Below are 26,672 nucleotides of genomic sequence, written 5' to 3'. Positions count from 1 at the left end.
ATGGTTCTCCTGGACCCCTCTTTAACCCACTGCTATATTCTTTCCTTTTCCCCAATTTCTTTTCTCCTTGACAATTTTCTATTTTTGTTCTTCAGCAGCTTTCCATTGACATTCTTAAGTATACCTTCATGAGCACTAGCCAAAAGATCCAAGATGAAATAGGAGAGAGAGAGGAAGGAGGAAAGAAGGAATAGCGGGTTGTTACTGTCAGTCTTGAGCTGGTTATCGCAACTGCCTCTCATTTCCAGGGCTGGATCAAAATCCCACAGTATTTTTACCAAGGTGACTAAATCAGAGAAAAGCAAGGGTCTTGGTAATAAGAAGTCTACAGTCCTAGAATCATAAGTAATTGTTAGAGTCTTTACTCTGAGATATTATGAATAATAATAGTCACTGATGTTTTTCCTCTTCATTGTGTTGATATCTGCATTTTTAGGGTGTGACTGACACAGTATTTTAAAAATCCTCATTTACACTTTTTTTTTAGCAGAAAGCTATGCTGATATGTTACGTATAAAAACGCATAAAATGTTTGAAAATGTAATTACCTTTTTAGATGCTAAGCAAGTGAGAAAAAGTATAAATATGTTTTTCTTTCCATCACTACTTTTTGACATCTCAGCACAAAAAAGTTAAGTAATGGCCACCTTTTGTTATATTAGCAACAGTGACATTTTTAATTAGCTTCACTATCTCCATTTGTGCTTAAGTATGACAACTTTCAGAAGCCCAAACTCACATCAACTCTCCAGTTCCTTCTGCGAAGAAGATAGAAAATCCTTCACATGCCTTGAATGCTTGGTGTCTCTCTTTAGGGCTCTATTTAACAGACACCCATGTTTGCCAGTCAACAGTCCAGTTCCTTGAACGGCATTGACAACATAGAAACTGAATTCTCTCTTTATTTCTCCTCATTCCAAAAATGGGTTTTGTTGTGTTGCTACCTTTGTAGTTTGCATTTGTCACACTGGCTGGGGCTGGGCAGGTGGGGAATTGCTTGGGATCTTAGCAAATATCCCCAGGATGATAAAGTTATTTCAGAGACGAAATTTTATTTTGATTGGCTATTGTATTTTCAGTCTGTCATGGTTCCCTACTTCCATATAGGAGGACAAATTATTTGGGCCAAACAATACAGTGCAGTTTGGAAACAATTGGCTTTTATGGGCACAATCTTATTCTTTACATATCCATTTTTTTAAAATTGTGAAAATCAAGCCAACTTTTTTTTTCAAAACAATGCAGTTTCTCAAGACTCATGGAAAAGACAGATTGAATTGAATTTTTTTTTTCAATTTCAGCTTTTGAGGGAAAAGAGTTAGTTGTATAAATCCAGCATATATATTTGTCCAAGTATTCCTACATTGTGTTTTGAGTATTAGTGGAAGGGAGTATTTTACGTGATGGGTTTTGTCTTCTGGTGTAGTTCTTCAAGTTCCTGACTCTTAGTCCTATACTCATAAATCAAGCATATTCAGGCACAAAGCAGGTAATTGAGGGGAGCCATTTGCTGGGTAATTCCATCCTGTCTTTCTTGCACACATTTGCAAATGTAAGTGATTTGCATCTGTGCAGACACCCTTGAGGGGCTTGTCTACCCTCACGTCATTTTTAGACATCCAAGAAGTTTCTTTGTAAAGCTCTCATTCTGTGCTGCCAGATGGTTGATGCCACCCCACAACACCATATTTTGAGCAAGGAGAACCAGTTTAGCAGGTAGATGAAACAACACCCATTACAATTATTGTCACATCTCCCGATTCGGTAATGGCAAAATGTACTTCTCATCACATGTTCATTCCAAACGCAAAAATGAGTAAAATTGATACGGTTTTCCTTTTACACTAAGAATTGGGCACAGCTGCTCCCTTACAAACGTTAAAAGAAGAAAATACAAGATAATAACATCTTTAATTTGTCATGTTTCTCAGCATCTCTTAGAAAAATAGCTTCGTGATACATGTCTCCGTGGCCTGAAAACACCTACGTTTGCTACACTTTAAGCACCGCTTTCCTTCGTATTACAATATGAGAGAGGAGAGATTTCTAACACACATAAAGACTTGGGGATCCAAGGAAGAGAGGATCTGAAAACTTGAAATAATGCCTCATCATACTGTTCAATTCCATGATTTCTTTTGCAGTCTTTTGTTTGATCATTATTCTATACCATTCATTTACCCTGCCTGGAAAAAAAAAAGGTTAAAAATAGCTACATGGATGGAAAATATCAAGTAAAGATAAACATTTTAAATACTTACTAGACTTTCAACTATTTGTTCTTTCCCATGAGATTAAGATGAGTTGATCAGATAGGTAACAGTAGTTAGCTTTGGACTATACATTGTTCAGAGATTTGTATACACCATAAATTAATATATAACAAAATAGGCATTTCTTACTAGATCAAAAAAAACTTTAAAATAAACCCAAATGTCCAAAACTATTGTTTTTCTCCATCAAAAAGATTGGTTAGAAACTTCCTGGAGAAAACCTTCACGTCACATCATAGACATAATACATAATTCAAGTTATTAACTTTTTCCATTTAGGCTTACAGATCTTATAGATGCAACTATTTTAAAAGAAGAACAAGATTTTCATAGAAAAATATGAATTATATAGTAGTTATATTGAGTCTTTATTGCTAATGCACAAGGGGTTCAGAACCATAATGACGATATTGGGCACTTAAGTCATTAGGCTGTCATATTACAGCAAAATTATTTGTACTATATAATCAGTTTCCTTTTTTATATTACACAGATCTAAGCTTAGTTCATCTATCTTTGCCATTACAGTACTACTTTGTTGTTGTAAATACCTATTTTTTAAAGATGATTTGAGTATGTTCATTGTAGTTCAAGTTCATGTTTATTAGACCTTTGCTTCTTTAAAGCTGGGAAATATGATCGAGGGAAGTTTGCAATCTGCTTCACAGTGTCTTGTTTGATTATGTATTGCTTCACAGTGTCAATTGCTATATAGTTTATATCTTAAGTACATACATGCACACTAAAAATTTCAAGGGAAATGGGAGCCAGTTTTCTTTTTTTTTCTTTTTTTTTTCCTAGCAATATTTCTATCCCACTCATCATATTTAGGACATGATCCTGTTCTTAAAATTAAAGTGGAATTCTGTTGGTTTTCAACTTTTTAAAGGACTTTTAAAGGTGAACACTTTTAAATGATACCTGATGATTATTTTCAATAAGAACAAAATCATTTGGGGGAAAAATAAAGTTGAACCTAAAAGCTTCAGCTGAAAATTAAGGTGAATATGGCTTTGATTTTGATAACTGGCTCTGGGGTTTCATAAACCTATTAGAAATGGATGTTTTTTTATTATTCAACTAGCCAAACTGCTTTCTCAGAATTGCTTTGTTTGTATTCAATGTCATGATGGATTGGTTTATTATTAAATTCTAGGGTTTATGGCACAATACAGCTCACTTGGCCCATAGAATGATATGGGTTCCAGTGTGTGTGTGTGTGTGTGTGTGTGTGTGTGTGTGTGTGTTTGATGTAAAAGTTGGGAGACATATGCACTTCTGAGTTTGAATAATTTTTGGCTGAGACTATGTGAATTGATTCCCATACTGGGAAATGGCATACAAGTAAAATCAGTAGTCTATTCAAATCATTGTGCAGTCAAGTCAGCTAAATATATGGCAATTAAGAGCAAAACCAAACCTCAAACTGAACAAAACCAATTTCTTCTGTAGTTAAGTATACACTACGTCTGAATGTGTGTGTCTCCAACTTTTCTCCCCAGACCAAAAGCATGATTTGGGGAATATGTTGTAAACCAGACAGTGCCTACACAGAATTTCCTATATTAAAACAGGTCATCTGAAACTGACCCTTTGTGAGGATTTAAATTTTATATTTTTCCATGAGTTTTCAAAAATAAAATTATGTTTACTAGGACGTTTAAGTAAATATTTCCACTTTGAAACTATTATAACCGTCCTGAGCACAGATTATAAACTTCAAACACCTAGCCCCTGAGGACCTATAGCTAAATCATTCACACCTTCCAGATATATTTTGGGGTTTGGCTGTAAAACTGGTTGGGGAGAAAACTAGCATGTTTCACAGGCAGCCTACTACAAAATAGGCATCCTAAAATTCAGAAGTCTAATTGTTGCAGATAAAAGAAGAGGATTTAACTCATTTGACCTATTCTATCAACTTGAGATACGGTGAGTCGTCTTGATTTTTTCCTAATTGTCATCTGTAATGAATTGCTCTGCACCCCCCTACAAATTGTCCGACTGAGATGCTGACATGAATCCAGGTGAAGAAAGAACTGAAAATACAACTCACATCAGAAAAAGTCTCTTGTTTTGGTGGCTCTGATTTCTGTCATGGGCACATGGCTTTGCAGGTGAAAGCTACCTCTTCTGACACATCCCTGCCTGCTATTGTGGTGAGGTCATCTCTCAGTCAGGCCACCATACAACTGCAGCAACGCCCCACGCATGTGCTCCAGGGAGTTCTCTCTGTACTGATACATGTCCGTGTTCAGACATGACACCCAGAGGCTTGCTCAAGAACTGCACTGTCCAGCGTGGTCATCACTAGCCACGTGTGGTGACTGAGCGTTCGAAATATTACAGTCTGAATTGAGATGCACTGCCTCTAGGTGTGACAGACACACCAGATTTCAAAGACTTGGCACAAGAAAAAGAATTTAAAATATCTCGTTAATAATTTTGAGATTGATTGCAGGGAGAAATGATAATACTTTAGACTGGATTAAATAAAATATATTATTAAAATTAATGTCTGCTCTTTCTTTTTTGATGTGATTACTAGAATATTTATAATTACCCATGTGGATGGTGCTGGTTTAGGGGTTTGTGATCTCAGCCACATGCTAGGCCAGAATCAGCTTCTCCAGGAACTTCAGCACCTGCCCCTCAACCAATCTCTCTCTTTCTCCCTCTCTCTCTGTTTTAAAATGTTCATTTATTTGGGGCACCTGGGTGGCTCAGTCGGTTGAGCATCCAACTCTTGGTTTTGGCTCAGGTCATGTTCTTGCAGTTTATGAGTTTGAGACCCTCATCAAGCTCCACGCTGACAGTGCAGATCCTGCTTGGGAGTCTCCCTCTCCCTCTCTCTCTCTCTCTCTCTCTGCCCCTTCCTAGCTTGTTCTCTCTCTCTTTCTCTTGAGCTGGGGAGGGGCAGAGAGAGAGGGAGAGAGAGAAAATCCCAAGCAGGCTCCACACTGTCATCATGGAGCCCGACTTGGGGTTGTTTCTGATACCACAAATCCTGAAATCATGACCTGAGTCGAAATCAAGAGTCAGATGCTTAACTGACTGAGCCACCCAGGCATCCCTCTCCCTCTCTCTCTTAAACTGCTACAGAGGGTCGAGTTTATCATCCTCATCATTCTTGTCATTCTTATTATTGTTAGCTAAGCAAGTTTTCCAGTTTTACATTTTTTTTCCTTCATCTCTCATTCACCTTCCTCCAAATAAGTACCCTCTAGAATAATATTACTATAACTTTGGGTGTATAAGTATCCTTAGAAGGTATTTAATGTATTTTGCATATGGGTTCTCTTTTTCGTATTTAAATAAGATAGGAGGGATAACAACATTATTTCATATTCATATCTATGAATAAATGAATAAGAAAAGAATATCACAACTTTTTCTAGATGTCCAAGGTTTAAAGAAAAGGGCCTGGAACCAGGGTCTGTTTCTCTTATCAAATATGTTGTGGATGTAAACTCAGACTGTTGTTTAATGATAGTGACAATTACAATTTTCCTTCTTAATAGAATTTCATGTGAAAATTTACTTTCCTGGAACATAGGGTTTTATCCACATATGTTAAAAATGTTGAAAATAAAAGAATCAGGGATTTTATTTTTCTATGAAAAGACTTCAGAGTAGTCTTGTATTCAACAAATGTATACTGAGTCCTTATCATTTGCCCAGCAAGGTTTTAGGTACTGAGAATAGAGTCTCTGAAAAATAAATACAGTATGACAAAATACAGGCAAAAATTCTGTTTTTATGGTGCTAATATTCTAGTGGGGGAAATAGAGATGCCAAAAAAGGAAGTAAAATATATATTTAAAAACTTTAAAAAAATAGAAAGGAGATTGGGAACACCTAAGCGGGGGAAAGCTTGTGATTTTGAACAGAGAGGGGGAACCTGTGAGTGATGATACTTGGGGGAAGACCTGGGGAAGTGAGGAAGGTGGCTATGTAAATATCTAAAGAAAGAATGCTTAGGTCAGAGGAAGCAGCATGTGCAAAGGCCCTGAGCTAGGATGTGCTCAAGAAAGAGTAAGGAGGCCAATGTCTCTAAAGTAGAATTTGTGAGTGACAATGAGTACAACCAATCATTTCCATCTGGTGGTATGGTGTGGAAGCTTACATTCATACATTCCAAGTTTTCTTTTACTCTATTGGTCAGAGCTAATCTTGCTTGAAAGTAGTGGATATGACCCTATGATCTGCATCAGCAAAGCAAAGGGTCTTCTTCCTACTAACCTAATCCCTCACCCCTGTCCCCACCATGCACACTCCTAATTCAGCTCCTCATATATTTAGATTTTCTCCAGGACTGACATTCCATCTGTAATTAATCAAGTGTTAAGGGTCTTTAAATTTTTCTTAATATATAAAAGGTGTTTTAGTTGTGATCATTAACAGACACATTTGTGTACCCTGAGTCTGCATGGCCTGGGATGCACTTCTGACACAATTCTGATAACAATTTTTATATAAGGTAATGTTGCTGCCGTATTTATCAAAGCAAACTTTCTGCCGATTCTATTAGGTTAGACACAAGATTTCAATCTTAAGGTAATGTATAAAATTAAAGATTTTTATTATTGTTATTTATAAAATTATTATTATTAGCAAAAATGGTAGTGGCACATACATTCATCTAGAAGGATTTATATTGCCGGCACATTTATTTCCATCAAAGCTGTAATTAATAAACACTCATGCAGTTAGAAAATTTGGTATACAATGTGTGAAAGTGTAAGAAAATGTACTCTGTCTCAACAAACAATTTTTAAGGCTCTTCCTATACCATATGGACTTAGCTCTTTACTGATAGCTAATATAAGCTTCACATAATTTTTATATACATAGTCCAAATTTCATCAAGTGTCCATATCTACATTCTATTAAGACATACCATTGTGTCTTGTGATTTTTATTTTATTTTATTTTATTTTTAAAGTTTATTTTGAGAGAGAGCGAGTGCATAAGCAGGGGAGGGGCAGAGAGAGAGAGAGTGAGACAGAATCCCAAGCAGGCTCTCAACTGTCAGCACAGAGCCTGACACGGGGCTCCATCTCACAAACCTTGAGATCATGACCTGAGCCAAAATCAAGAGTCGGATGCTTAACTGGCTGAGCCACCCAGGTGCCCTGATATTATGATTTTTAACTGTTAGTTCCCAAAGCCCACAGATCATTTCCATTTGACTCACTTTTATAGAGTCCAGTGTAACCAGTAACTTATGTTAATGATGTTAAGGATGATGAAGATGGGGAAGAAAGGGAGGAAAAGTATAAGGATACTAATCTACTTGTGTACATACAAAGCACTGTGATCTTTTACATCATAATATTTAATCCTTCTAACATGGCAGTTGAGATATTTGTATTCCTATTACACAGATGAGGAAACTGAGATTCAGGGCCATGAAGTCACACACTTTCTTAATGGTGGATCTGTGAATTTGAGATCAGATCTCTTAACAGAAAATTCTGTGTGCTTTCTACCATGCATTTTGCTCAGACACTACCCAATTTTTAAACATCTTTTTGCTGACGGCCGACTGTGTATCAGGTTTGAGGAGAGTATAGGGAGTACCATTAAATTCCAAACTGAACTATGAAGATCTGCCTTGCCCTCCCCCCTTCTTGACTTCATCTCGTGTCTCAATGGCAGTTTATTTCATGTGGCCACAAAATTGGCAAAATAAATATTTTTGCCAAAATGTTATGTGACCCAGAGCACATAATTCTCAGTTGGCCATTCCCTCACAATGGAAAAATTAAGTTCAATTTTCCTTAGCAAGGGCTCTGTCCCCCTCTGATTTCTTAGCTATTACATAAGCCAGCACCTGTTTGTGTCGTCAGGAATGTTTTCAGACTAAAATCCACAGGTGGTTTTTTTTTTTTTTTCATTTTTTTTTCTCTTGTGCTATTAAGTGAAAATAGCTAAACTTGCTTTCTGATGACTAATTTAAGGGAATACTTCCTGGTGGAAATTTCCTAAATGAACTGCTTGACAAAACAGGGAGGGAGTCAGATCCTGCTAGAATATTCCTCTTTTACTCTTGGTTCTGCTTTGACAGTTTGAAGGATTAAGGGATAACAATGACAGTAGTTCTTATTATTACTCAAGTCTTACCATGTCTTTCTCACCATTCACAGTGTCCCTGTTGGAATAGATTCTGATGACTACATCTGTTGTGTTATTTAAAGTAGATCTTTAAGTCAAAATGAGGATGTGTGCACGTCGCCTCATTTTGAGTTTGCTTAATGTTTCCAACCGTATTTTAGAAATAAATCCCAAATGCTTTTTTGCTAAGTGCACTTTCCTTTCAATTTTAAACCTATGTGTATTTTAAAGGTCATTTAATCCACTCATTTCCAGTTCCTCTGGCCTTAAATCATCACTGTGTTATTTTATGTAAGAGGTACTTAATGTCTCAAGAAGCTTTCGGAGACCTTAAAACCCAAAGACATTTTTTTCCAAGACCAGAAGTTCTACTTTGTCTAGAGTAAACATGTTTGAAGAAAACCAAGATCTTAGCCTGTTCAATAGTCCCAAAGTTTGAATTTCAGAGGAGTTGGAACTCAGTGAAATACATTTTCCCATCTGTAGCTCAATCTTCTTTCTCCCCTCCTAATTTAGGCCGAAACACATGGAGAGGATATCCAGCAAAGCACTCTCCTCAGTGACATCTGTGTCAGGAGGAGCGTCCTGGCAATTGGCAACAGGATCCTCTCCCCCCCAGGGAAAGGCAAGGCTCAAGACCCCACATCATAATAATCTATTACAGATTTCAGGTTACCAAAAAGTTAAAGGAAAGGATAATAGCAAAACGCTTAGCATTGCTACATGTCAAGGGAAAGGCTACTGTAATTTCCCTTTGGGGGGCATGTATTTTTCATATTATTATGCATGAGTATGCATACAAATTTAAATATATTTCAATATCCTATTAAAAATTCTCTAATTCTAAAAACGTAGAATGAAACAGTTAAATGACTTCATTGAGATTCGGATATAAAATTCCTGGCCACTGGAAGAATCAGGCCAGTAGTGGGCGCCTAGAGCAACAAATGGCCTCCTCTGGAGCAATCTTCTGGATTTATGGATAGTTTTTCTAATAAAATTAAATCTGGGATTAGAGAGACATAAGGATGTGCTGACAAAAAACCACAAATGGTGGTTGAGAAATTAGAATTGAATCTTTACCTTTCTGCTTCTTAACTGTGTAGCCTTAAGCAAGTGGCTTAAACAATTTGGGTGTCTTTTTCTTCATCTCAGGAGTTAGGACCATTTACCCTGTGTTCCCTCAAATCCACTCCAGAGTTAATATTTCAAGTTTTTGTGACTCTAGCATGAACTGTGCCCAAGAAGGGGGTTATCTGATGGTCAAAAACAAGAAAAAGCTTGGCAGTTGGATTACAATGAACTCATTAAAAAAATACATATTTGAGATAATAACTGGTTTTTGACAGAAGGTAAATCTCCCATTACTATTTTTTTTTAGTGGAAAAAAGGGTTAATCTGAAGATGAGGCTGGAAAGCATAAAGCAGTGTCATTTGACAAACACACAGTGACCACCGTGTCAGTACAGGACCCCAGATAGGTTCAAAACGGACAACAAATAAAGCAGCCTGTATCCTGACCACATCAAGTGTCACAATGATATCTGCCTTTATGGGCCTTTTCCTATTTTTTCCCCTCCTTTAGAAATGTATGTTATGAATTATGATTATTGCAATGGAGCCAAGTATTCACCGGGCTCCAGCTAGATCTTTGTTTAGCGAGCTTAAGCTCACTGCCAGCTGCAAACTGCAGCTGTCTGTCAGCATTTGTGAGGACAAACTGCTCCACTATCCCTGAACACTTAGCCATAGACTACATACTGTGTCCCCAGATCTGCTCAGCATACCCTGTGCATTTTCAATACGCTCTTGTGGGGGAGGGTTTCGGTGGTTCGCACGCACATTTTAGAGAAATAGCTAGAAGCTTATGTCAAAATGATTCCTCTAATAGAGGGTTCTGTCCCACTAAACTATGTTGTGAGGGACTAACTGACTGGCCTGACATTTCCTGGTCTTTCTCTGACAAAAGCATGGGAGGCTGCCACTCTGACAAGCAATCGTTCTTCAGGACATTGTGACCCCTGCAAAGAATGCCAAGGGAATGGACCCAAGACCGGAGCTTGTCTCAGAGAGAGGGAATGTGGGAGTGAGAAGGCCACGGGCAAGGGGCAAAGCCAGAGGAAGGGCATGACCGAGGGTGCTGAGTGCAGCCATTCTCCTGGGCCATAGCATGGAGCAGGAGGCAAGACTCAAAGGGATCTTTATCTTGGGATAAACCCTAATCTAGAACTTTCAAGTAAACTTGGAACTCTGTTCCTTAATAAGGGGCTTTAAAGAATGACATATTTTGCTCATGTAGCATTTACCACCCTTCTAAGCAAAAAAAAAAAAAAAAAAGTTTATTTACTTATTTTGAGAGAGACAGAGACAGAGACAGCGTGACTGGGGGAGGGACAGAAAGAGGGAGGGAGAGAATCCTGAGCAGGCTCCGAACTGCCAGTGCAGAGCCCAACAGAGGGCTTGAACTCACAGAACCAAGATCACGACCTGAACCAAAACCAAGACTGGAGAGTTAACCGACTGAGCCACCCAGGTGCCCCCCACCAATTTTTTTTTTTTTTTTTTTTTAGTTTCCAGCTACACTTAGGCAGCACCATACTACACTTAATTCAGCATTTGTAGAGTTAACCAAAATCTCGCCTGTTTTTCCATCAGAGGGACTCATGTGAGTTGTAAGGATCATTCTTTACAGGGGTGGCAATTTTAGGAATAACCTGAGAATTATGCTAAGAATTTAGGATTACCCTGATTTCCCCAGGCATTTACATACAGTAAACTGTGAGCTTCTTAAGAAGTAAAAACTAGAACTAAAGTTCCTTTGGGCCCAGCAACGCTCTTAGGACATTGCAGGAAGCATGAGATATGATCAGTCAGTCCTTGTGGAAGGTATGTTTTTAGTTTTTTTTTTAATAAAAATAATTTCAAATAAAAAAATAAATCTGGAACTCTTCCCACTCATGGGGTATTATGAGAACTGCTCTTTGTTATGTAAAAGCATTATGTTAGTAAGAAATATGCCCTCTTGGGAAGAAAGGAACAATGCAAATTCAAATTAATAATAAAACTGTACAATACATAGCATATGGCCAAAGTCGGCCTGAATCACTCACTGGAGAAAACATTCTAAAGTTTGGGAAAAGTCACAACCCTGGGTGTGTGTGTGTGTGTGTGTGTGTGTGTGTGTGTAGTGCTGTGTGTGTTTGTGGGCAGGGTAGCAGTGACCCAACATAAACACTTTCTTTCCCACATTTAAACATACACGCAATACTTAAAATAGTTTCATTCAGGGGTAGAAACCATGAGAGTCACAGGATCATTAAACAATAGCAAAGCTCTGTTAGTCCATGATCTTTCCATATTCAGGAAGATTGTAAAATAAAAACAAGACTCTACAAGGGATCGATATTTTCCAGAGAAATAGCATCTTACAGTACAAGACTATTTGGATTGCTAAGTGCCTTCACTTCTCTCTGTGTTATAGTTTGCTGCTTCCTTCATTGAGAAACCTTTTTGCTAGATGTGTTACATACGATGAGCTTGGGTGTTATAATAAACAGAGAGGAAGGCTCAATAATGTATTTCAGTTAGGAAGAAGCACTTGAAAGAAATTGGTTTTGCTATACACATGATGTGAGCCAATCAATAGTGGTTTAGTCTGACAAGCACTGTCAATATCCATTGTCACAGTTCAGAAAGTCTTTAATGGATAGTTCTTCAAAACCCAATGATTTCAACACATGTTCCAAGTCTTGAAATACACTCTACCTGGCAGAAATTAATCACAGATAAACTCTTAGGGTTGTATACAAGTACTTTTTTTTAACTGAGAGCCAAGTAGTAGTCAAAAATTGTATCTATATTATTTTTAATTTTATGTAAATTAACATATATATTGAATTTATGCAACAGCTAAGGTTATAATCTAATAATACCTGATACATAGTAAATGGTCAGTAAATGTTGAAAAACGTGAGAAGCACTGGGGTGGAGGATGAGGAGGGTATTGTTCTGTTCACTTACTGATTATTACAATCATGATTGCAATATAAGACATCGATAATAATCTCATAATTCACAATAGTTAGTGTTTATTAGATGCTTATGATACACTAGACATTTCACTGGCTGTTTTGCATATATTGGGGCATTTAATTTACACAACAGTCCTTGGTGTGGATATTATCAGCCCCATTTAACAGATAGGAAAAAAGAGACACAAAGAACTTGCACTTCTTGAATAAGATTTTACTTCTGTTAAGGGATAGAGTTGAGATTCAAATTAAAAATCCAACACCTGTAATCTTCAAAGTAAGAGAAGGAATGCACATTTTTTTTTGAAAGAAGCAGCATTAGCTGTTGGAAGGAGGCCATAGATTAGTGGTTCTTATCTGCTTTCCCTCCTAAATGCTGATCCTGAAGCTTTACTCCTATGTAGCAACCCAGAATTAAACAGGCAGACTCTGGTTGGGCACAGAGAAGAATGAAACTTCCTGACTTGGATGAGGGAAGTGCTAAGGAGTTTATAGATGTGAGTGCATGTGCCCATACTATTGCAGGCTAGATGTATGTCTGTCTGTCTTTGAAAAAAGATTAAGTGATGACAGGAGTCAAGGACTGAAAAACTGAGAGATCTGGCTGGGTTGCTAGCCCTTTTACTTAACAGGGGTCCTGATCCCCACCCTGCATCTCTACTTCCATATTCATTCTTGTCTGGCTACATACAGCCACCTGGAGCATGGTGAGTGACTCACGGTGGTTATGGCTCTGTGCAACCCAGATGCCATCATCAGCTGTTCCGATGGGCAATCCAGAGAGTATTCAGCCATCAGCTCTGTTGCTGTCCTGTGATTCACTAATCTCACCTAAGGCAACTCATTTTCCCTCTTAGGTCTACAGTGATGTGCACTACCTAGAATCATCTCAGCCAGCAGTTTCAGCACATCAGATAAGACCTTAGGTTGGAAGTATTGGAAGTACTTGACTATCGTAGGAGGCTATTGCCATCTCTTTAAGTCCTTAGAACTTTGACAGTATTACCAAGCAGATGGAGAGGCAGGCAGCGGGGCAGGGTAGAAGTTCCCATGGGCTCAAAATCAGGCAGCCCTGCACTTGACTTTGGCTCTGGCACTTATTTGCTATATGACTTAACCTCTCCGAACCTCAGATTCCTAACCTGTAGAATGGGCAACAATAAGAGAACCCACCACATTGAATGGTTATAAGGACTAAACGAGATGTAACATACCTACAGCAGATTCTTGTCACATTGTAAGTACTCTAAGAAAATGAGTCATTATTAATAATATAAGTGGTATTAGGATGATCAAATTGCCCAGTTAAAGTGGAAATTGAGAATGCTTTAAGAGAATCAATACTATATATATTACAATATTTAGGGGCTCCTGGGTGGCTCAGTCGGTTGAGCGTCTGACTTCAGCTCAGGTCATGATCTCGCAGTTTGTGAGTTCAAGCCCTGTGTCGGGCTCTGTGCTGACAGCTCAGAGCCTGGAGCCTGCTTCAGATTCTGTGTCTCCTCCTCTCTCTGCCCCTCCCATGCTCATGCTCTGTCTCTCTCTGTCTCTCAATAATAAATACACGTTAAAAAATTACATATTACAATATTTAGATTGAAGAAAAGTTAAATATGTATTTATTTATATATCTTATAAAATTATAAATTACATATATCTTATGCATATATATGAATTTAACTTTTTTTTACAATCTAAATAAATACTTCACCCCACCACTTCCTCTTGAATATTATTTAGCTTAAGACTTCTCTTAAACTGCCTATGTCTATAATATATATTTTTATGTCCTCCTCCAAATTTTTGTGTTTGAAAAATTCAGGATACATTGTAGCATATTCTTGATCACCCATAAGGCCCGGAGTTTAGAGATTTAAAAAAAAAAGCTTCGAAGTTGTCATTTATTACTCCCCTCTGTACCCTCTGAGAATACATTTTCACAAGGGTAAAAACAAATATGCACACACAATATGTAGTGGTAGCTCTCTCTATTTATGTCTATCTGGAGGGCAGATTTAAATACCACCCACCCAGTTAAAATACTGCTAAGCACGGTCTAGTATCTGAGTCAGTATATAAAATCAGCATTGAAATTGTCCAGTATTCAGGGTGCCTGGGTGGCTCAATAGGTTGAGCATCAGAGTCTTGGTTTTGGCTCAGGTCATTATCCCAGGGTGGTATCAGTCAAGCCCCCTGTTGGGCTCCATACTGAGAATGGAGCCTGCTTAAGATTCTCTCTCTCTCTCTTTCTTCCCTTGTATCTCTTCCTTTCTCTCCCTTGTGCATGCTCTCTCTCTTTCAAATTAAAAAAAAAAAAAAAAGAAATTGTCCTGTACACTTAAATATGAATACCATTTCACTCTCCAGCTAGGCTCCCCCCTCCCCATAAATCCCAAGTATTAATTTCTTAGAATCTTGCCATGCTGTTACCTCTGTGGTGGAATTGTCATGCCTGAAACTCATTGTGTGTTTTTTTTGTTTTTTTTTTTTGTTCTCTGATGTTCATATTCATCTATAAGGCTCTTCTCATTTGATTTGGCTGTGGCCTGTTTTCTGTCACCAGGAGAGAACACATTCCTATATTTAATATATAATATTTTCTCATGGAAAGCATATTTTTACTTCATAGCGCCCTTTGTCTGGATTATTGCCCTATGCCATTTTTCTTTTTTTAGTAATTTCGCTTTCAAAATCAGCTACTGCCTTAGCTCAGTAACCACTTACTTTATATACAAATTTATCAAAGTTTTGAACAGCTCTCAAGTGACAAAGTTTTACTGACACTGTATCAAGTCATAAGGGATGTCTGGATGATCTGAATCTTTACACCTTAAACTGCATCTGATTCCATTTAAAGAAAAAAATGTATCATTTGTCTTTATACACACGATAGGTTTTTGCTATTTACATATATTTTCTCTTTCTTCTTTCCTTTTTTTTTCTGAATATGTAGTATTTCCATAACCTGTGAAACAAATATCTTTTTCAACTCTGGTTCACAAAAAGAAACCAGATAGGCTTACAACTGAAAGCAAATTACGTCTGTGATAATATTACTCAATATTTGCACAACAGAACTGAAGTTAGCATCATCATCATTATCATCATCATCATCATCAACAAAGTTATTCATTAAGTAATTCAAAGCTATACTAAATGCTATAGAGTTTAAACAAAACATCCAGACTCAAACTATAGGAATACATTATCGACCTAGACACGTCAGATATATTACCAGCAAAATAAAAATATTAGGCCTATACATGAAAGGCAATGAAGATTTACATCATAGACAGATGAATGCATTAGAAGTAGAACACATGGATACATCTATTACTGAGAAAAGCAGTCGTGGAATTTCCATATGGCTGAATGACAGGGATATGACAGTTAACTGCCAGTTCTTCATCAACACTGAAAATGTAAAAATATGGTTAGATTTGACCATTTAAACTAGACAATTTAGTCTAAAAGTAAACGATTTTCACTGTATGAATTTTTACTTCTCTTTAAAAGGGTAGATAGCATAAATACGAATCATTGGTAGATATTGTCCACATACCCTTCTTTTTTGAACTGATCATTTATTTTGTATTTCTACAATATCTACGTGGGAAGTAGGTGGTTAAAACAAAGCACTCCTGTTAAAATGTTCTGCATTCCCTCTTCCAGTTATTTCCAGATTTAATCGTGATTTGTGTTTCAAGCAAGTCACCTGAAGTTTCATAATTTAGCTTCTCAGGCTACAAGTTGGGGATTGAAAATATGACTTCTATTTACACTGAGCATGTGAAAAAAAGAGAGATATTAAATGACCAACAGTATATATATTAAGCCCAAACTTACCCCTTCTTCCCACTCTGACACAGGGAGTTACGTGCAAAGTTTTGCAAGCTCTAAAAGCATGTGCTGGAGAGCAAAGCAGTATATACTACAGCCTCATGAAAGGAATCAGGCAGGAGGCTGAAAGAAATTTTAAAAACTTGATTTTTCTTTTCAATCATCTTTGGGTAAGGCATTCTTATTTCAGTAATTTAATAAGTGGTACAACAGGGCAATTCCTAATACAAGAAGTCGGATTGGAAAATATGAGTGGAGACAATTCAGTACTTTGTTATGTTATCCATGTGATGGTTGGAGAAGTGTTTTGGAATCTCTTGGGGTTAAGAGCCTGATATAACCTTATTTTGCCATTTCTTTCTTGATCTCCCTCCCTGGACACTTCAGAGTGGTAAGATGATCTTCACTGCCACCAGCTTTGCCCTGAACATCCTCCCAGACTCAAAGTGTCAGGAGATCTCAGATGCTAACACAACTATCTACACCTGATGTCGATCTCTATGTAAAAGCTAACCAAAAAAGTGACAAGAAGCCTAGAAAGTTGTTTGTAATAGCATTTCCTTTAGCAACATTTCTGAAATGTTAGCTCTCCAGTATTTCCAAATAAAAAAAATAATAACAGCATGTGAGTGTAACATGGGAATACCATGAAAACAGCAGTTTGGCAGGAAAGGGGGATATTTCAAAATAAGATCCCCAGAAAGAAAAGTTCTGGCAGATGCACAATTCTGGATCATATTATCTAAAACACTGGATTCCGGAAAAATTTGAGGGTTTTCTTTTGTGGTTCTTATCCCTTAATAGAATGGTAGTGAATGTTCATCATCCAAACCGGGTTGATTCCTCCTCCCATTACTAAAGTTGAAAAAATAAATATACAAAGGACACTCATTACAATCAGCTTTTTCATCTCTAGGGTGGTTTTAACACCATTAATGCTATGTTGGGTATAAAACTTAAAGAGCCTTCAGTCCTTGGGGGGAGCGTCGCATACATATACAGAAGTTGAATCACTATGTTGTACAGCTTAACGTAATGTAAGATTGTGTGTCAACTGCACTCAAATAAATAATAATAATAATAATAATAATAATAAAATCCCTCGATTCTAACTATTCTTTGGTGTGAGCAGCTTTAACAGCAATTAAATCTCTCAGTGGGTTAAGAGTGGTGCTCAAAGCTAATGCCTTTGGCCTGCGTGTTGAGACTTAAATTGTATATTGTTATTGAAAATTCTTAGGCTTTCAAAAATATTCCTTTTGGGCTTGAAAGAAAAGATCACCCATCAATGGAAAAAAGAGGAACGTATAAAGGAAATAAAAGTAAATTCTAAAATACCTGGAAAGCGAATCCCATTCAGGTTAACTTTTTGTGGAGATGAAAATATGTAGAATTAAGAGCAATTCCTCTGTAAATGAGATTAAATACTTTAGAATTTAAACTCATATCTCTTTAGTCTCTTTTCATTTTTGAATAAAAAGTTTAAATGGGAATGGAAAAAAAATGCTCATTGGCTTAACATAAATCTTTAAATTGCAGTAAAGTTCACCCTCAAAAAGTAGTTGAATCTCTGAGGAAAAAGAAAAGGCTGAATTCTATTTTTCATAAATGATGGATTATTGTACCACACTGTGTATTTTCCAGTAAAGTGTCCTTTTATTTGCACTGTGTGATTACAAGTTTCTAAAAGTATGTGTGGGGTCACTTGGGTGCTGTGGGAAAATGGAAGGAACACTGTTCTTTTAAAATCAGTAGTGAAATCAGAAGCAAACTATGTCCTGATTATCATAGGCATGTGTTTAAATTTTGCCTTCCTTAATTGGTGATGTTGTATTTACTTAAAATGAACAATTTGGCAAGTTTTTCTCCCTTGACAACAGAAAAGCGTAAACTGTTTTATAAGTTTGGCTGTTGAAATCAGATTTGTAAACCACAATATTCAAAGACTTTTACTGCTGTTTACAGGGACCCCATGATGGACTTGGCTTTATAACCATGTGCTTTTTACATTTTTAGTTTGTATTTATAGCACTTTCAAGTTATTTGCTTAATAAAAAGTATGCTGTATATTATAGTCATCTATTGACTCTAACTTCTGCATTACTCTTCCTAGAACAAAATGAGTGGAATGAATGATAGCAAAGGCCTTGTAATTTGACTTGTCATCTGAGGATGATTATTTATGGCATCAGGAAATGGAAGTGGACGCTGTAGTCTGTCTCTAGGAAAGTCATTAGAGGCAACTTTGGAGAGTTTGGCTGTGTTAAAACCAGTGTGATCACACCCAAGACTGCTACTTTCTCAGTGTTTGTGAGAAGGAAACAAGATAAAGCAGTTAAAAATATTATTTCATGTTCTTTGAAAAAACAATACACCTTACATATACATGTATGAGCCAGATGTACATGGCTTTTCACATGTAGAGCCAGATGGTGGGATTAAAAACAAAACAAAACAAAAAAAAGAAAACAATATACATGTTTTACAGTTTATATGTGAAATATTTTGCATATATTTCATAGACATTTAATATATATTTTATATATAATATTATGAATGCAAATATATTAAATATATAAATATATATTCACATAATTATTTAAATGTTTGCATTAAATGTTTCTATATAGTAGAATATGCATTTATTCATATATATCTGTTTAAATATATATTTATATATATCATATATAAATATATAAAGCATACAAAATATAAAATGTATAAATACATTTTATGTTTTTATATAATATATATTATATTTTAAATATTTTTATACTTTGTATATTTAAAACTACATATAACATAAACATATTATATATGTAAAATTAAGAATAGTATCACCAGAGTACCTAAGGGATTCTGAAAGATATAACTCACTATATAAACATTTTCATAATCTTGCATTTATACTCTATATACTTTCTTTTTTTTTTTTAATTTTTTTTTTCAACGTTTATTTATTTTTGGGACAGAGAGGGACAGAGCATGAATGGGGGAGGGGCAGAGAGAGAGGGAGACACAGAATCGGAAACAGGCTCCAGGCTCTGAGCCATCAGCCCAGAGCCCGACGCGGGGCTCGAACTCGCCGACCGCGAGATCGTGACCTGGCTGAAGCCGGACGCTTAACCGGCTGCGCCACCCAGGCGCCCCATATACTCTATATACTTTCTAATCACATCATTTTAACTAGTTCTAAAAAGGCAGATAAAAATGCCTCCTTTGATTCTGTATTTCTTGGCATTCTGTCATGGAAGGTGACAAGATTTTGAGGAGAGACTAGAAATAGAAAATATTACCTTTGATAACCTGTGAAAATTTGGATGGATTATGCCCTATTACTTCAAAGGCAGACTTGAGACCAAAACTAGCCTGAGAAAGATTTTTTTCTGAAGGACGTTAAGTGTTTCTTCAGCCTCTGATACTAGAACCCAGACCATGGGGTTTTGAGACAGTTGTCAGTTGAAGCAGCATGTCTGACTGGTGGTCACTGCAGTGACTTGATCCAGATAAAAACTGATAAGATATCATGTAAAGATAGTATATTAAGATGCCCAGAATGACTTCCAATCATGCAATTTTGAGTTGGTTAATGCCTGATACTTATGGCCCTATAAAAACAATTATTGCTTATGTGGGTTCTAATGGCAATTGCTGTTTTTCCAAAATCATCTGAGGTCAATTCCTCCTCTAAGATCCCTTAGTCTCTTGTACTTCACACCATGCCATATGAGAATTACATAGGCCATATGCATTTTCATTCACAGTAGTTAATTCCAGCCCTGCCATGTATGTACTAGGTGGTCAGTTTGTGTTTGTTTATTTTTTCATCACCTAGCAGAATACCAGGTAAAAATCTTATGAGACTTGTCCCATATCCAAACTTGACCTTGGACAAGTTACTTAACCTTTTTGCCTTAGCTTCCTTGTCTCTAAATGGGTAGAATCATTTTACATACTTCAAAAGTTCATTGTGAGAGTTCAGTCAACAAATATTCAGTGAACATTTACATTTACATGCTGAACAATGTTTGAGGTATTGGAGACCCATTAGTGAACAACATTTACAAAAGTAGATGAAAACCTCTGCCCAGGTGGACCTTACATTGTAGTAACATTAAGTTAAATCATGTTATATGCTTAGGAAAGTATCAAGCATGTAGTAAGTTCTCAATACATTTTGGATATATTATTATTAACCCAATTGAATGATTGATTTATTCTAAAATATGATTTGAAAGGACAAGAGCCTCTATGTACCTAATAAAGTATTCCAAGTCCTCCCATTATGTCAACAATTGGGTTAAGACAATGAAGGGCCTAGTTAAGTTCTATTATCTTAAAGAGAAAATGAATCAGTCATTAATAATAAGATACCTTGAATGTACTTAGACTCTATGCTTAATGAAGGTCCAGAACTTAAGTGTTATGCTCATCATGAAGTTCACAGCCTTTTAGCACAGAGCCTGATGATCAGTAAACATTCAGCTAATATTTGTCTAGGAATGAATTTGATGCACACCTAACTTTGAAGATAGAGCTTAGAATAGGAAGCTGAGGAAAGGGGATCAATGAAGACACTGAAGAAGGCTGAGACAAATTTGTTTCAGAATTTTACCTAGAACTGGTGGTAATTTCACATTAATAACAAAAATAAGAAATATTTACTTCAGAAAAAGAAATCACTTTGAGTCAACATAAAAAAGAAGATTGACAAAATTATTTGGGCAGGCAGGACCGTTTAAAACACCTGAATTACCTACAAGCAGTATATAATCATAATCGATTGAAATGAACAATTTGAAGAGTTTTCCCTTTAATGTAGATGAATTTTTCTTTGACTATAATTCTGTGTATAGATACAAATAGGTGGAATTATGCAGATAAAGGTCATCATATTAAATATAAGGAAATGAAAGTGAAAATAAATTGTGAATGTATAGAACTAACCACATTCTCATTGCACATTCAGGTGGCAACACAGCTAATATTTTCATACAGCCAAATTTTTACTCGTATGCAGTGTCTAAACAGAAGGTCTTGAGCTATTAATTCCAGTAGTTCCATAACTACTGCTTTCTATTCATATTTGAATAAAGTAATAATCATAAAGGATAAATTTACTGAAAGCTTTTTTTTTTATTTCTAGTGTTCAGACTGCATCATAGTGCTTCCGATACAAGCGACAAAAACCGAGTTAAAAGCAGATTAAAGAAGTTTATCACCCGAAGACCTTCTCTGAAAACTCTGCAAGAAAAGGGACTTATTAAAGGTATAGGCCTTTTTATGCTTTTACTGTAACAGTGATAAATGAATATGCCTCTGTGTCCATAGCTATTCAGCTCTAAAGAAATATTAGGATATTTTATTCTTTTTAGGTTGTTTATTGAATGCTCTGCTCTAACAGAGGGAAAAAAACAGTTGTCCACAAAACTAGTCCTGAGAAAATAAAGGTTGCAGCACAGAACCATTGAAAACAATACTTAGTTTTGCCCTCAGCAGAGCTGGGCTCTGCACCAGGGGGCAGAGAGAAGAAAATCCTAGCAGCTCATCAGAATGAACCCATGTCATCATGGGCCTGGACAATCCAGGTGCACACCTACAGTCCCAGAATGCTTAATACCAGCAGCCAGCAGCTCTTTTCACCCTTAGATGTGTCCTGATTTGGATAATAAGTTATCTGATCACCCTAATTATAGTCTGAAGTGAGCGCTAGGAAGAAAAGTCCAAGACAAACCGATGTCATGAAAATCTATGGATTTGGAGGCTGGAGAACTAAAAGCTCAGTCTAAACTGAGATAAGTAGGTACTTTTGCAAATATATCTAAAGTAAAGAACAAAATATTCTAGACCATCCTAGCCACCACAATAGAAAAATGTAGAGTCTGGCATTTGACTAATTAGAATTCAAACCGGGGTTCTACCACTCACTGATATTGACATTGAACAAGTCATGACCTCTCTGATCATCAGGTACCTTATCTGTTAAATGGGGATACTTGTACCCATCACTGAGCAGGCATGGAGAAATAAATGAGATAATCCATGTAAAGCATTTAATAGAGTTTCTGGAATTAAGTGTTCATAAATGTTCCTGTTATTAATGCTATTATTATTCACTACTGTTGTTATTAGTGTCACGGTGCCAAGAGAGATGAAAAAGGATGGGTGGATACATAGAACCAGTGATGTAATAGATAGGGTATCCTAGCGGCCCATCAGAATAAACCCATGTCACCATGTGCTTGGACGGTCCAGGTGCACACCTATAGTCCTATAATTGGATATCACTTACAAATTACACAGTAAAATGTATTATTTTCCTAGCGAGACAACATATGCATTAAGGCCATTATTTTCCCTGCTTTTCCAATTTCCTAGCTGATGGATGGATAGATTTTAAAAATTGACTGTAAGGAGAAATTTGAAAATGAACTAAAATAAACTCTGAGAACAAAATTAAAAGATGGATCTTCATGGGAGCCAAAAGGTGATTTAATCACACAATCATTTCTTAAGAACAGGGAAAAACAGATCTCAATATTTTCAGCAATAGTTAACATGAGAATTACTGAAATGGGTTATAATAACTGTCTGTCCTACCAATTTCAGTCCATTTTTAAACAGGGGAACTTATCACAAGACGCATATGGCATTTTGAACCAATTGTAGACGGTAAAATTTTATGAAGCAAGAGTGGAAAATTCTTTGAATGTACCCATTTGGGGGTTGAACTAGCACCTACTCTAAACCAGGCTTACCTCAGACTTATACTCTGAAGATATCCTTTTCAGGGCCACTTACAGTATTGGGTCCTCTACAGATTCAACTTCATATAATAATATATCAGTACCTTCACTTGTATCTTAGAATGCACCCCACAGATTATAATTTTCTTTGAGAGGATTCAGTTGGAGATTGCCTACCACTTTGAAGAAAATAGAAAACCAAATCAGTAGACCAAACAATCCCAATTTGGACATAAAGTGCAAATTTTCCTGACTGTGGCAAAACAAAAAGGGTTTTAATTCAGGGGCACGGTCTGGCCTCCATCAAAATGCTAAAGAATTAACAACTACCGTGCTCTAGCATTGGTCTCAGAAAGCGGCAGAACTGGATGCCTAATGCAGTTTTCATACTGATGTAATGGAACCACTGAACACACTCCGATGGGTACATTTCCTATCCTAGAGCTCCATTAAATTTCCACCATAGCTGACCAATGAGTCAGTATTCATTAGTAGGGCTATGGAAAATCTATGTGAAATTCTGATTTGATAAGCTTCCATTGTTGTCTTCAGTGGAATTTTCTTCCAAATACAGATCAAGTTATGCAAATATAATCACTTCTTGGGCTTGTTTCAGTTTTAACTGTGAATTTTTTAAAGCGCTTACTGAGATTTTTTTTTTCTTTTCACTAAGTGAAAAGCATTAAACCAATTTTTAAAAATACGGGCCCAGTCAAATTTAGTACTTTAAGTCTATTTTCTTAGCATATTTAAGACAAAGACTTAGAGAAAGCAATGAAATCAGTGTTTTTGATCAGTTATGCAAAATTACATAAAATAAATGAATGATTAATGGTTAAATGACTCCACGTAACTCTTTCAAAGAGAAGTAGTATTCAGAAAGAGAGATTATGGCCTTTAAAATTGTTCTCTGTGTATCTGCCCACAAGAATATGCATCAAATTCTTTCAACAGTCTAATCTTCTAGGTCTGGAATAAAGTCCTTCACAACAAGGTTCAGGAAAACTGTGATGATAGTTTGGATCTTAAAAGTGAGCTTCCTGACACTTGGGAGGGACTTTGCAGGGCCACAGCCATTTTTCAAAGTGTTTTTACTCCTTTATGTAATGTTTCCAACAGGCTGAAAGGCCTGAGCTTTGAATGCAGCCAGCCTTTATTGAGCACCCAGGGTGGAGCAGGAAAGGCTATGCCTTCTTAACTGTCTAATGCCTAGCAGATCAACATCCCCAAAGCACTTTCTGTGAAAAGAGAATTGTCTCAATATCACACAGTCTGAACTCAGTCACAAACTCTTCCTTCAATATCTATTTTTTGGGACTCATGGAGACCTGGCCAAAATGTGCTTTCGTTGGCTAGAAGCTAGATCTGGAAACAGTCCCTTGATGGGGCAGCATTTTCTAATTTCTTTAGTATCACTAATGAGAAGGGTACATTAGAATGTCAAAAAGAGCTGGCAGATAATTATGGATGATGACTCAATGGAAAGAAATCTTAATAGCTCAGATGCGTATAGCAGTCACTATACCACTGCTGTGGCAGCTTCTGAAAAGCCTTCAATTTCTCCAAGTGCTTTCACATTTGCCAAGAAAATGGCAAGTACCTTTTAAATGTGTGAGTTTATCGCATTGAATGTCTTATCAAAAATAAAACTCAAATAAGTTTAATATGTAAATTATAGGCAAGAGGGTACATTTTAGGGTGGTATGTATGTTTGTAACATATTTTCTACTTGATTTTGAAACTGAAGTAAGAGCTCTTCAGTGTCAGCCAAACTACCTTATATAATCTTTCAAATAACAACACTGACATCCAAGAACAGAAAACACTTGCCAGTGCAATTTCTAGAAAGGATAACAATTGTTTGTTTTGGGGGGAGCAACTAGTATTTCCTTATATCAAAATGATAGAATTAGAGGGGCGCCTGGGTGGCGCAGTTGGTTAAGCGTCCGACTTCAGCCAGGTCACCATCTCGCGGTCCGGGAGTTCGAGCCCCGCGTCGGGCTCTGGGCTGATGGCTCGGAGGCTGGAGCCTGTTTCCGATTCTGTGTCTCCCTCTCTCTCTGCCCCTCCCCCGTTCATGCTCTGTCTCTCTCTGTCCCAAAAATAAATTTAAAAAGTTGAAAAAAATTAAAAAAAAAATGATAGAATTAGAGAGGACTGTATGTTTAGAAAGTAGTTTCTTTCATCTTCATGTGGATAAAACCATAATGGATGGTATTAGTAGAAACTGAAAGTAATGTTGTACTACCTTATTTTGTAATCACTACATTATAAAGGAAACAACCTGATTAAAGATTAAATAGTATGCCTCCAGGATTTATGATGAAAAGCAGTGCTCCCCTGCCTCATCTCGGTTTTGCTCCTTATGAGGCACTACTTGGCACTGTTTCTATCCATTGTTTTCCTGGTGGTTGACTCCATAGCTTATGTTATTGTTATCTGGAATATTGTATCTGGAATACAGGTTAGTTAGATTTTGTCAATATCTTCCTTATCTTTCATGACATAATGTCTTGATTTATCAAGCTTAGATGTCATCTCAGGTTTCTTTTACAAATAGACTGAATTCAACTCAATTAAACCAGACCTCATCCACCTGGCCCTTTTCCCCCCCAAGTACTCAATGGTCAAATACAACAGGTCTGTGTCTCTCCAATAGCTTTCTCTGTAACATCCAATATACTTAAATCTCTACTTAGTGTTCCAGTAACCACAGAAAGCTGAGACTTAGTGCTACTGTTGACAAGACAAGTTTAGTGCCTTTTCCCCACTCTCATCTCTTCTGTCTTTGCTACTGTGATTCTTACTTCTATATCATAAAAACTCATTATTGCACTGCTTTCTATAATTATGACTCATTTGTAGATTGATTCTAAAAGCTAAAAACCAAAAACATCATTCATACTATTACGATTATGTAAGGTTGTTTCCTGTAACTCCAAGGACTAGACTTCATTCTCTGTTCTTACAATATCATGACCTCTGTGATTCTCAAATAATCCTCCTTGATTGTAGTGAAAAAGATTATCATTTCTTTTACATTTGGAGGTTGCATTAGTACATTTACACTGTTTCATAATCACAACCAAGTCCTCCATGTTTTCCCTCATATTTTGATCTAAATGTGAAGAAAATCAGGTACCTGCATTTACTTTATATTGATCATGTAAATATTATGGAATCGCTTACCAAGTCATGTGCCAGATAGGATTAACATGTCCTTGAGTTCAATGTGATCACTTAATGGACCACACAAATTATAATGTGCTTATTTTTTTAAGTTTTTATTTTTATTTCAGTCAACATACAGTGTTACATTAGTTTCAGGTGTACAATATGGTAATTCAGCCCTTCCGTACATCACCCTATCCTCATCATAAGTGCACTCCTTAATCCCCATCACCCATTTAGCCCATTCCCCCATCCACCCTCCTCTGGTAACTACTAGTCTGTCCTCTATGGTTAGGAGTCTATCTCTTGGTTTGTCTCTCTTTCTCTGTTTTTTATAATGTTCTTATTTTTTAAGCTCATGCTTCATCATTTGCTTACAATCATGCTATATTTTAGTCTGATACATTTTTTAAATGTTTATTTTTGAGAGAGAGAGATTGAGAGAGAGTCAGCAAGTGGAGAAAGAAGCAGAGAAAGAGAGAAAGGGAGACACA

At 36.6% G+C, this 26,672-nt stretch overlaps 1 protein-coding gene across 2 annotated transcripts in view; it reads left to right on the top strand.

Annotated features, from left to right (window-relative positions):
• The window catches only part of ARHGAP15 (Rho GTPase activating protein 15), a 639,654-nt gene that overhangs the window by 357,954 nt on the left and 255,028 nt on the right, over positions 1-26,672 (top strand). For both annotated transcript variants that reach the window (XM_047872568.1, XM_047872569.1), the window contains one exon: positions 21,408-21,530. In XM_047872568.1, coding sequence (XP_047728524.1) covers positions 21,408-21,530 — 123 coding nt within the window. The remainder of the gene's footprint in view (positions 1-21,407; positions 21,531-26,672) is intronic.

Source organism: Prionailurus viverrinus, chromosome C1 (genome assembly GCF_022837055.1).
Source record: "Prionailurus viverrinus isolate Anna chromosome C1, UM_Priviv_1.0, whole genome shotgun sequence".
NCBI lineage: Eukaryota > Metazoa > Chordata > Mammalia > Carnivora > Felidae > Prionailurus > Prionailurus viverrinus.
Note: the sequence above shows the minus strand (reverse complement) of the source record. Positions and strands in the feature narration are given on the sequence as shown.